General features: G+C 44.7%; 1 protein-coding gene across 1 annotated transcript in view; it reads left to right on the top strand.

The window, feature by feature from the left end:
* Window positions 1–12,918, top strand: part of traf4a (tnf receptor-associated factor 4a) — a 34,126-nt gene extending 21,208 nt beyond the window's left edge. The window contains exons 2-7 of the mRNA XM_071527137.1: window positions 2,377–2,428; window positions 6,697–6,801; window positions 7,102–7,263; window positions 7,962–8,123; window positions 9,341–9,496; window positions 10,386–12,918. Coding sequence (XP_071383238.1) covers window positions 2,377–2,428; window positions 6,697–6,801; window positions 7,102–7,263; window positions 7,962–8,123; window positions 9,341–9,496; window positions 10,386–11,018 — 1,270 coding nt within the window. The 3' untranslated portion in view covers window positions 11,019–12,918. The remainder of the gene's footprint in view (window positions 1–2,376; window positions 2,429–6,696; window positions 6,802–7,101; window positions 7,264–7,961; window positions 8,124–9,340; window positions 9,497–10,385) is intronic.
* The last annotated feature ends 256 nt before the right edge of the window (window positions 12,919–13,174 follow it).

Below are 13,174 nucleotides of genomic sequence, written 5' to 3'. Positions count from 1 at the left end.
TACTCGCTCGTCTCCTCTATAAGGCAGCCTTCAAATAGTCATAGAAATTGTTAGTCAGGGAGGGAAGACGGATGGAATTGAATAGGAACTTTTGTTACGGCATTGGCCCTACCTTTCACTGCTAATGTGCTGTCACAAAGAGGCAATGAGCTCCACTAACAAGCGGGCGAGAGAGTCGAGTGGCATTATCAGCAGTGGGCCGAACACATGAATGTGTGGCTGCAGGACTTTCTCTACAACCGGGGAGGGAATCATCCTGACAGTCTGTGACTAGGCTCTTTTCGCCTGTCTGCCTCTCTGTGCGTCAGATAAGGGGCCAGAGCTGGACGGGGCCGCTGGCTGCACCCTGCCTGCGCCTGCATCGCCCCTGTCCACAACTGAGAGCCTGTCGCTTCCCATTTCCTCTCGCTGTGCGGCCGCGGGACAGGCAGTGTTCTCCACACCTACATACCGCCCATAGCTGTGAAACCCGTCCTGACTTGTATCTCCATAGAGTGAGATGATTCCTCGATGATGGCGATGAGTAAATGATTTCACACTACATATGAGATGCTCTGCTGACTGGGCTTTCCTAGCCTCTAATCGATTGACCCTCTTTTATAGTCCGCTGTGGCTTGTTAATTGGTCTCCAGCTCCCTGCTGACACAGTGACCCTAATGGAGGAGAATTACTGCTGTCTCGTCATGCATTAACCTCCCCCCCGCCATACGCTGCCCCCCCCTTCATCAACTCCTTCTCCCATCCCCCCATCTGCACATTCCCTGGTGTAATAGCAGCTGTGTAGACGGGGCGAAGTGCACTCACACTCGTGTCCTGTCACATGTCCCAGTGCCTCTGAGGGGCCGTGGTCAGGTGACACAGCAGCCAACCAAATTAAAGCAGCAAGGGACAAACAGTTGCCCTACTGTGTGCACGTCACTGTCCCTTAATTAGTTTAAACGTAATGTAGGGATGAGTTAGGGTTATGAGAAATCTCTTCATTAAAAGTTGCCTGTTTATCTCCTTCACATGGTAGGTCAGTTAGAGCTTCAGGGCTTGTGACTTTTAAACAAAACGTGTTTCTGTACAGTTCTGTTATTGTAGTCTCTAGCATCAGTGGCTTCCCTTAAAAAAACTGAAAATGAAAACAGTCTGCTATGGCAACATTTTGATCCTATACTTTGTGAAACCCAGAAACAGCATATAGAATATATCTGTTTTTTAACCCTTCCTTCAGATCCTCCTGATCTCTGATCCAGGACAGCAGGAGATGATCACAACACCCCCAACATCTCATTACAGCAGATCAGCCACTGATGGCCTTTTCTTTTTTTTTAAGTAATCTTTATGTGGCTAGATGGGTTTGCTGTGCAGTTGCGAGCCTAGATTCTATTTAGCAGCTCACCCCAGTGGCTGCTGTCTCACCTCCATTATTTACAACGGTGAATATTTCATGATGACATCAGGGTTGGGACGTGCTGCGTTGCCAAGGGGCTTGCCCTAATGAGCCATGCCACCCAGCTCATCTGGCCCTAAAACAGACTAGCGAGGGCTCTTTTGTGGCGCTACAGTAACTGTGTGGGGTCTGTAGTGAAACGAGAGCTCAGATCTTAATTTGGGTTTGTGCTGCCGTAAGAGAAAAGGGAGGGAGGAACAAAGAGGCTGCTGCTCAGACCCACTAGTCTCAGTCTCTCACAGGCAAATCGGCAATCAATTTTCCTGAGGGAGCGCCCTGTGTGTGAAGACAAGGTTTATACTGCTTTACTCTCAAAAAACAGAAGCTGGAAGGCTGTTTCAACTCACGCAGTGTCATCCACCTATTAAAAACAAGAGCGAAAATTAAAAGCTCCCTGTAAGCTGTGCAGGAAACAGTAAAAAATAGCTGGGAAGGGGGCGCATGAGCCCTTAATGTATTATAGATACACAGATCAGGCTCCAACTTGTGCTCTTTTCCTCTCTGGTAGTAAAACTCTGAATTTGTGAAAATGTATCCTCTGAGGGAGAGAAGATGAAAGAGCAATGACATAAAAGCCAGTGGCTCAGAGATCTGACTTTATTGTGCTGTGTGTGTGTGTGTGTGTGTGTGTGTGTGTCCATCATACAGTGTGATGAGTCAAAGAACTTTTTAGATTAAGAATGCTTTTGAAGACAGACAGAATAAAACCAAAGGCAATGCAGGCCTCCTCTTATAGAATTGCCCTTTAGCTTTCGTTTCTCTCAGTCATGGAGGTTAGTAATCAAAATAAATGCTGAATGAGTTTCCACACTATTTAAAAATGGATTATCATCTCTCGTATTGAGATGCTTGCAAATAATTATTGTCTGCAATCATGTCTTGCATCTCTTGTGTAGTGAATGATGCTAATAACAAATCTTTTTTCTTCTTTTGTGTTACAGTGAGGGCGTCTTCAAGTGTCCAGAGGACCAGCTGCCCTTGGACTATGCCAAGGTACAGTTACACTCTCACAACTCTCTTAACACACTGTCATTCACTCCTAATCCCACACTGACAGCTGAACTCAAGTATGACTGTAACTTGAGAATGAGTATAATATTATTAAATAATGGAGTTTGCATGTCTACCTGAAATGTAGTTCTCCTTGCATGGCTTTGGTGGTCAGACAATCCTGGGTTTACATCACGGCTGCACTGTCTGATTAATCTGCACATTACGATGTATGATCTATGTTATGCATATCCTGGCCAGTATACTAAGATAAGGCAAAATATAACTGTGGGTCTGAAGGACACATGAGTCATCTTGTCTCTTGCCCCGGGCCCAGAGAACAACACACACAAACACACACACACACACACACACACACAGAACCCCCCTTTTACACCTGGCATTAACGTGTTCTGGGTGACTTTAAATGGATAATGCACAAACGCATGAAGTCCAGGTGTAAATGCACCCAAGATGCATTGAAGATCCGATCATCCAAGCCACCTCCGGAGGTGGTCACACATTTGTCCACATTAACAATAAAATGTAAATCCAATGCATCTTCACATATAGAGGCTATGTGAACTGAAATAAACTTTCATACACCCATACAACTAGCAAACACACAAATCAAACAGTAGGCAGGCAGCTCAGATAGTAGCATCCTTGTCAAAAGCGGATTGTTAGGATACTCATCGATGGGGAAACAAGTGAAATGAGGAGTGTGTGCGTACTGTCAATTTTAACGGACGAAAATGTTACGCGTGCGTGACAATCTGCGATTTGGCGAGGGAAAGAGAAATCGGATTTTAGTCTGTGTATGAGGTAGATGCCTTTTAATGCCAGGTGTACAGAGGGAGAGCTAGCCATCCTATAGTGCAGGGCTGCTACTTACATTACCAAAGAACCAACCACTCACTTCAGTTGGAATACCAGAAATTGAAAACTTGACTTAAAATGTTGCTGTTTGGTACCCAGCATAATAAAAAAAAAAGTAAGCATTGTACCAAAGAACGTCAGCGGATGGATTTTGAGTGTAATATAGAAGCAATAATCCCAAAGTCAAAGGTTGCATTTCATTTCATTACAGTGGGAAAGCAGACCGTTGGGTTGATCTGATAGAAATAGGAAAGATAATTTATTAAAACCCCTCTGTTTTTTTTCCCTTAATCTCTCTGCCACTCCAGAGAAAGAATACCATATCCAAATCTCTATTATTGAACTCTGGCTTTTTTTTTTCTTTTCTTTTTAAAGCAGTTAATCAGATTGTGCTTGGGGGGAGAAAGATAGTGACTGACTTTATTCAGAGTCAGAGAATGTCTCTCTCACACGTGATTTCCCCATTGTAAAGTGAGGGAGTGCAACACAAGGATAAGGGCTTAATTCTGAACTGTGCATGAGAGAATTTCAAGCTTAATGAAAGCTATCAAAGAACCAATGGACAGTAAACGATCATCTCTGTTTCTCAGCAGCTTTTGGCTTCGTGTGATTATGGAGCCGCTGGAGGGAAGACCGCTGGATGTAATTCTTCTATGCGGTTAGCTTCAGCCTGAACGGCCTATAGAGCCATTAACCCAGTGCAGCAGCAAGATGAGTGGGGCAGCAGCGTTGTTCTGCATGCTCTGCTGCTGTACTGCGCTGGGAGCGATGAAGGGGCCTGTAATAGCAGGACTCCCCACGGGAAGGATGTGCTCATGGCACACCTGTCAGACATTGTTATTTACCAAGGCCTTCACAGGCTCCCGGTCGCCTGTAAATTACCCCATGCTGGTGGTCTGCTCTCAGGTTATTGTAACGCTCAGTGCACACTGTCCTCAGCCTTCCAACAACAGGCTCACTCAGATAAAGCTCTTCCTGGCGCAAGCACAACCTTGACAAGAGAGTAGAGCTGAACGATTAATAGAAAAACAAACAAAATCGCAATATGAAGTTCTGCGATTTCTAAATCAGAGAGGCTGCAATTAATTGCATAAGAGAGAATTGCATCCAAAATGGATTTCTGAACAAGGTGTTTTAGCTTCAGGTAATCTTTGAATCAAAACCTTTCATCATACTCAAACTCAGTAAATCCTCCACACTGACATCTTTTTTTTTTTTTTTAACAAAATCTCTTTTCTTTAAACAGTTTTAAAGTTCTAAAGAATTTATGACAAGAAAAACTTGTGATGATATGAATCGCAGTTTAAATCGCAATTGCAATATTCACAATTAGATTTTTGGGGGGTTTGTTCAGTCCGATAAGAAAGAACAACAGGAAGGTTGCGGTGGTGAAAGAGGTGTGCTGCCATTGTAGTGTTAGGGATGTAGTGCGGGACTGCAGCCAGCAATGGCAAAAGCAGACAGAATAAACCCCAAGTCGGAGCTCCAAAGAGCTTACTCCCCCTGATCCGCCTGGGACTAGGTTATTAAAAGGTCATTACTGCCGTCCCCTGCAGATCCCAAGACTGGAACAATGAGAGAGTGTTTCGGTTTACTTTGGAGGATTTTTCCCCCTCTTCGGCTCTCCTCAAAGAATGTGATTATGCCAGCGAAATAGTATCTGCTTCTACTTCTATGCATCACGCTTTACAGTATTTGTAGGCTGCAACCTCAAGTACAGTAGCTCAGCATCTGTTTTAATGTTCAAGTCAAGATATATCTCTGCTTTACCTCTGACTGCTGTAAGCACCGCTCACGAGAGCATGTTTAAAATCATTTATAATTAATCTTAACAAGTTACGATTATACTGTAATGAATTTACTCAAACTGACGCAGGCATACATTAAGTGTAACACACCAGCTAGACATAATGAGTTAGATAAGTGGGTGTTTTTTACTTTCGATGATTTCCAAATTGACTTTTAATTTGACGGCAATGTTTCCCAGCTGAACGTTTTTGCAGGTTTAGATACTGACAGCGCGAGGCACGTGACCACAGCCGAGCTGTTGGTGAGCTGTTTGTTTAGAGGGCCGTTGTGACATTTTGAGGAAGTGGCTTTTCTTGTTTGACCAGTGCACTCCTCCTGCGCCAGCATGGGGGATGGAGATGCACGCAGGGCCGTAAATCCTCAGGACAGTCAGTGTGCTGTGGGGAGAGGATTTGGTGCGACTGGGTAGAAAACTGACTCATCCCCTTCGCTCAGTGACCGAAGAAAATTCTCTTTCTCTTCTGTCTCTGTCTCTGTCTCTGTCTCTCTCTCTCTCTCTCTCTCTCTCTCTCTCTCTCTCTCTCTCTCTCCCCCATTCTCTCTCTGTCTCACTCTCCCTCTCAAAGGTCCCATAAACCCATAAACTAACTCATTATCAGTGCAGGGGTTGGTTTGACTCTGTCACTGTGCTGGAGTAGGGCTCCTCACCACGGGCATGTTGAGCTGATTAATTTTCCAACTAAATCTCATGACTCTGACCAATATTCTGACCTTCCTCTTTTTGTGTTCTGATGAAGGATTCTTCTTTTGAGCTGAGCATTCATTTTGCGATATAATGTAGGAATTAACTTCCCACTGCAGCTGTAAAAATGCTGATGTTTCAACTACCCAGTTAGAGCTACACAAGAGCTACAAGATCTTTATGTAACGAGACTAGTGATGGCCGGGCCGTCCTGGCCACACCTCCAGTCATACACGCTTCAAAATGTTAAACTAGCAATATGATAAACCCCCAGAGCAGTGTATGGTGTTGCACCTACAGTCCAAAAATACAGTCTAAATCATAAAGTGGGGCTGCTAAAGAGAAGAGTGTCCCATCCCCCGCTAATTGAGACCCTGTAGATTCGCCTTTGTTTGCCCAAATGAAATTCTGGTTTCGGTTATGCATACTTCTCCACCCACAGGAAGTCACGAATCAAAACTTTTAAGAGCAAAATAAAAACTATCCACTTAACAGCAGTGGGCGAGCGCTCCTGGACTCGCCAACGTTGGATCATTTGCCTCTCTCGTCCCTTTGGTATCACAGAACATGTGATACCTCTCTCTTAAGCACAGAACATGAGCAGAACATGAGCATGCTCATGTTCTGTGACGGCATGTTACATATTTCTGGGTTTTGAAGTTCTGAAAAAAATTATTGAAGTCTCGCCTGCATTTGGAGCCACCAACGTGCAAAGTTGCTGTCTGCAGGTTTAACAAAGAGGCTATTTGTCCGAGCACTGAATCCATCATGACCCTCTGAGCTCCTCTCACACCTCTTGCCAGGCTGACACTGTAGATGTGCCTGTGTTATCGCCCCGGCCGTACCCAGAACACACTGTGTCATTCGGAGCGCTGACCTCGTCCCGGTGTTTGCTCCTCAGATCTACCCGGACCCAGAGCTGGAGCAGCAGATCCTGGCTCTGCCCATCCGCTGCATCCACAGTGAGGAGGGCTGCCGCTGGACCGGCCAGATGAAGCAGCTGCAGGTGAGAGGCTTTGACAGCATCTTCCTGCCTCTCTCTCTCTCACCTTCCCTTCATCTGTTTCCCCCGTCAGTTTCTCTGTCTGTCTGCTCTTCCCCCCTCTTCTATCTGTATCACCTTATCTCACACTGCGACTTGTGTATCTCCGTCTGGTACCTGTTTACCCCCCCCTCCCCCCTCCCCCCTCCCTCCTCTTGTGTTTGTTGAGGCCCGGCTGAATGCCAGGCTGAGGGTGTGTGTGTGTGTGTGTGTGTTTGTGTCTGCCTGATGACACATTCCTTTCTCTCGTTCCATCTCCCTCAGGGCCACTTCTCCACCTGCGCCTTCAATGTGATACCCTGCCCCAACCGTTGCTCCATCAAGCTGACGCGCCGCGACTTGCCCGACCACCTGCAGCACGACTGCCCCAAGCGCAAGGTCAAGTGCGAGTTTTGTGGGAGTGAGTTCACCGGTGAGGCCTACGAGGTAAACACTGAGACCGAACCTGTTTCTTTTTTTTTTTCTTTTTTTTATATTATGACACAGCAGGAGTTTGAAGTAAACAACCCGAATGACGCCACAACTTTCCGTGCCTATATGAAAGACGGGCTTTGTGAAAGGCAGCAGGAAGCCCAATGTGCTCGCGTGACTCCCTGCAGAGGGTATCGGTGTATTTTGAAATAACACGTGTGTTGGCAAAAAAGGAAAGAAGCATTGACTGGCCCTTTCATACTGTATGTGAAGGACCCCAGGGTTCGTCTCACTAACACCTCTGCCATTTCTACCAGGCTGCCCCTCCTCTGTTTACACTGGCCTCTCCTCTGCACACAACAACAGGGGCAGGAATCCATCTTCAGCTTTCATATGGAAATTACATACACATTTTTCACATCATTAAACATCTAATCATGAGGCACATAGTTTGACTGGTTACTTTACTAAATGTGAAGTCACTGGGCCACATTTGCAAATGTGTTTTTACTATAAGTAACCATATTCATCTCAAACAGCTCAACTAATGTGCACCCCCATAGCTTCCAGAAAGATTATAATTTTTGTTTGTGCAATTCAGAGCTAGGAAAACATGGATATTAACTCTCAACAGTGTAACAACAGTCTATTTGCGGCAACGCTTGATTGTCTGACCCTGTTCTGATTGTGTTTCTCTCCTTCCTTCTCTCCAGAACCACCAGGGCATCTGTCCCCAGGAGAGTGTGTACTGTGAGAATAAGTGTGGGGCAAGGATGATGCGTCGCCTCCTGTCCCAACACAGCATGGCAGAGTGTCCCAAACGCACACAGCCCTGCAAGTACTGTGGCAAGGAGTTTGTCTTCGACACAATCCAGGTCAGTCCTGCACAGGCTCGCACGTGTACAGATTGTCTTGCCAGACAATCGGGTTCCCCAGTCCTTCCTGAAACGACTGGGCAAATTCTCTCTTATTAGTGAAAATAACGTTATTACATTTGGCAAGATTGAGCCGGCTCCGTGCCCAGACTCTGAGCTTTGAGGCGCGTAAGGTATCAGTGTGTCAATGCTTTGTTAGAAGGAGTGCTTCTCCCGCCAATGTCATTATAGCTGTGTCATCTCACATGTGGCTGATAAAGGGTTTTCGGGCTCAGCGGAGCAGGATGGCATGGGGCCCGTGGTAGCAGGACGGCTGGCACTCATGGTGTCTCTGCCCTGTGGCAGCGCCTTGTAAGTGCATGCTGCTGTTTTGCTGGCTGCGCCTTCATCTGGAAGCACCTGCCTTCACACACACATCCTGACCAGGGGCACAGAAGTCACTCAAACTCTCCTCTCTCCATTATGACAGACATAATAAAGACCTCAATCTAGCACACAATGGTTTATGATGCATCAAGATCAATTAAAAAAACAGTTTGTTTGTTCCAATCATTAAATTTTAGTGATCACATTTCTTATTTACTACACCCCAATGTAAGAAAGTAACTTTTCTTTTTCAGAGAGCATTTGTTGCCCCCTTATCTGATGTTTAGGGGCATTTTGGTCTTTTTCAGGGGCAATTTATTTTCATATGGGCAAATAAACATTCAATTTGTACCACTAAGATTTGTTTTGTTTTAGAGAATGGTGCCATTTTCTTGTCCCCAACCAGGCCATCTTCCACCCCTCAGTTGTTGAGTTTTTTATGATATTGGTTGTTTAATTTTTGTTGACATGGCGGTTTGTGTGCGGCATTTTTTTCTGCTGCTGGCTGCGTGGAGCGAACATTTTCTTCTGCTTCAAGCTGTGTGATTGGTTGTTTTCTGATCAAAAACAGCTTGATTTTTCTTTCCCAGAACACACTGGAAAGAATCTCCCCAGTCATAGTGGCGCTGGGGGAACAGTGGTCACATTCACACGTCAGTATATGACAACTCAATGAAAAAATGTTACCAGGGTGAAATGGCAGGGCAATTTTTCCCCCCTCATTTTTAATATCACGGACATTTTATGAACTTTCGAGAGCGTTTTTTCCCTGAGGCCTGTTCATTTCTTATCACTCATGCAGTCAGTCATCATCACTGCACATGTTGACAGTGTCCCTGCGTTCCCAACAGAACCACCAGTACCACTGCCCTCGCTTTCCTGTCCAGTGCCCAAACCAGTGCGGCACACCCAACATCGCCCGAGAGGATCTGGCCAACCATGTGAAGGACAACTGTGGCAGCGCGCTCGTTCTGTGTCCTTTCAAAGACGCCGGCTGCAAACACCGGGTAAGACTCACACACACCAAACAGCCTCCAAAGAAGCCTTGCTTTTCGGATTAAAATATTGCTTTGGCCTTAGGTAGAGCTTTATAGGTTTCTTGGTAATACCGTTGTTGGTATATCATCATCAAGTGCCATTTTTGTTTATTTATGTTGTTTACATGTGTATGTTTTTTGATTTTTTTTTTTCCTCATTATATTTTCCCTCGTATTCCTGCTCCGCAAATTCCAAAGCAGTTATGTTTTTTTCAAACATACAGTGCTGTGCCTGTAAGGTCTATTTTAATGAGAGCAACACTTCTATATTCTGACAGCGCATTTCTGTCTATTTTTGAATCTTACGTCAATTTGAGAAAATGTGGACAAGCTTGGGGGTGGGAGGGAGGGGGGGGGTGTCAGCTCTGTGTGTAAAATTACAAGGCATCTGGAATGCTTGGTGTATAGCATTTACAGACAGCCTGACAAAATGTATGAAAGTCTCTCCCCAACAGAAGAGAAACCAGCAAATAGAATAATGCAAATGTCCACATCCTCCTCATCTTCGTCATCTATGGCAGAAGATGTGTGGAGGCAATATTTAGTTTTTGCTGTATAGAGTAGTTGTGTATGTACTATACATTTCCCCACATGCTCAGTATGCAGTTTATATATATATATTTATCAATATTTGTAAATATTGAAGACCATGTATGGTTGAAATGTAATTGTCTCAGTTTGACTTAAGTAAATTTCACTTTTTGGGAGCATTGAAACAGTTCCACTTGTCTTCATGTGACTTCTGCTTTTGTCCCGCTCCTGTGTATTTTGGATGTGAATGAAACCTCTCCATTTTTTATTTGTTTTATTTTTTTATTATTGTTTTATTTTTACAATCTCTTTGCTCTCTTTTCGGCAGTGCCCCAAGTTGGCTATCGGTCGTCACCTGGAAGACACCACCAAGTCTCACCTGACTATGATGTGTAACCTGGTGGGGCGCCAGCGGCAGGAGATCCTGGAGCTGCGGAGGGAGATGGAGGAGCTGTCCGTCAGCCACGATGGCGTGCTCATCTGGAAGCTAAACGACTACTCCCGCAAACTGCAGGAGGCCAAGCTCCGAAACAACCACGAGTTCTTCAGCCCGCCCTTCTACACCCACCGCTATGGCTACAAGCTGCAGGTTTCGGCCTTCCTGAACGGCAACGGCAGCGGCGAGGGCTCCCACCTGTCCATCTACATCCGCGTGCTGCCCGGGGAGTACGACAACCTGCTGGAGTGGCCCTTCTCCTACAAGGTGACTTTCTCCATCCTGGACCAGAGCGACCCGTCGCTCTCCAAGCCCCAGCACATCACCGAGACGTTCAATCCCGACCCCAACTGGAAGAATTTCCAGAAACCCTGCAGCAGCCGCAACTCGCTGGACGAGAGCACCCTGGGCTTCGGCTACCCCAAGTTCATCTCTCACGAAGAGATCAAGAAGAGAAACTACATCCGAGACAACTGCATCTTCCTCAAGGCTTCTATAGAGATACCCCAGAAGATAATGGCTTAAGATCTCCTCTTTTTTTTCTTATTATGAAGGAGGAGGATAGGTTCAAGACTGGAATTGACACTTAACCTTGAAAACTTCTACACACTTACCCTTTAGACACTTTCTTTCCTTACGGCCTCTCCACCGCAGAGCTTGAAGCTAGTCTGTTTGGCTGGGTTAGCTGACTGGAGGACCTTGATATACTGCAGAGGAAAAAGTGTTTGGTCCGCAGAACCATCACTCTCTGATGTTTCCTTTTTTTAACAATTTGTTTGCTTACCTTTTATCACAATCTACAATGAAAAGCCTTGGAAATCAAACAGTGCCTAGAGAGTTTTATCTTAAGTTATATTTTTGTTGTGTTATTTCAGCAGTACAGATGTTAAGATTATGGGAAAAAAAATATAAATAGGGGCGAAGGGCTTCGCTAAGCCTTTGCACTTAGAGTAGAAAGAAAGTTGGAATCTGGTTGGAGACACCCTGTTGTGTTTTTTTTGTCGGGGCGATCTAAAGAGGAGGGAGCTCAGCAGACTCAGCTCAAGCCCAACTGCCTTTTGTTTACATGCTCTTACAGTATACTCCCACTGATCCCTTAACAAATACAAAGCCCCTGGTATGAGATTACTAGTGCGGTTTGAGTACACAAACTAACAAATTATAGATCCGTCTTTTATAGTTACCGCTCCTTCACAACAACAGTGTGTGACTTGTGTTCGGTAGTTCAACCCCAATCGTAAATAGTTTCAGGAACACCTCGATGTACCAAACACACACTTCATAGTGATCCTATGAGGAGGCACCGTATCAATTGTTGAGGCCGCCAATAGAAAAGCACCTTGTGTTGGTCTTCAGATGGGCAGAGCAGACAAAGAGGCCAGTCAGACTTGTCGGAGTACATGTGCATTTAAGAGTGAAGGAAAAGCCATGTGGCCTTTTTATATGTCTTGGCATGAGGGGTTTTGGGGGGGGGCAACATAAACACATGCATGCTTCATGTGCTACCACCTGGACCACGTTTTTGTACTGTAACCTGTATTCTTGAAATCCTCTCCCCCTTGATGGCTATTTTGTCTTTTTTTGGACAGTGACAGTTTGAGAGTGGAAGAACTGTCAAGTGGAACAAAGTTGTTGTTTTGTTTTTTTATATACAGAAAATGTGAACACTGTTGATAATATATCCTATAAAGACAATGGTTTGAATCATCAGAACATTTGGCTGTGAAGTACGTTGTTTTACATAGCCTGGGCATGGATGGTGTGCGGAGGCTGTTTGAGAGACAGTTAATGACGGGGTCTCTGCAAATATGTGGGAGTCTCGGGACGGACTGCACCTTTCTTGTTACCATGGTCACCGGTGTGCATCTTCAGCTCGGCACACAGTCCGGCTACAGGGACTGGTCGAAGAAAAGCAGCCTCGTGCGATCCACCTGTCTCAGACTCCATCGCCGCACCATCAGAGAGGTGGAGGACTTTGATCATACAGTACATTCATGACGTATGTGAATACTAATGTAAAAATGCAGAAGCACATTCTGTCTTTTTATCATACATGGAAACTCCTGATTTCTTGTTATAATACCAGCTGATATTTTACAGTGATTTAAAGAAGTACGAAAAATAAAACTTTTTGTAAGATTCTGTATTTTTAAAAATGCTTAACTGTTTTATACAACACTTTTCGTTGGAGAGTCGGGGTTGACTTTGGGAATTTTCAGACCCTTTCGTCTCTCGGACATCTGGATACTTTGTTTGTCCGTGTGGTTTGAATCTCACATATTCTGTCTGTATTATTTCCTCTTAAAAGTATTTATTTTAAGGAGCCATCATGTGCGTTTGATTGAACAGATGGCGCAAATGTTTTAATATGTTGATTGATGAGTGCTTGTCAATTTCTTAAATTGAAATAAAATACCATCTATTATAGCTGCTTCACATGTCCTAACATTTTGTACTACTAAGTACAGATTCTACGATGTAAAATCACTCTGATTTCTGGAACGTTCTTGAATGCGGGACATTATGTCGTCATAGTGACACCTGTCTGCCTGTGTGTCTTGTGTGTAGACATATTCTTCAATTCGTAAACACAATAATTCAAAAACAATACAAGATAGAAACTTTTATACTGACACCACAGGTTCCCCCTATAGATTAGATCAACTTCTGATCAACTTTTG

Source organism: Centroberyx affinis, unplaced genomic scaffold (assembly GCF_046629955.1).
Source record: "Centroberyx affinis isolate AG114_WGS23_722 - 3 ecotype Tasmania unplaced genomic scaffold, CSIRO-AGI_Caff_v1 ptg001494l_1, whole genome shotgun sequence".
NCBI lineage: Eukaryota > Metazoa > Chordata > Actinopteri > Beryciformes > Berycidae > Centroberyx > Centroberyx affinis.
This window is presented reverse-complemented; position numbering and strand designations above follow the sequence as displayed.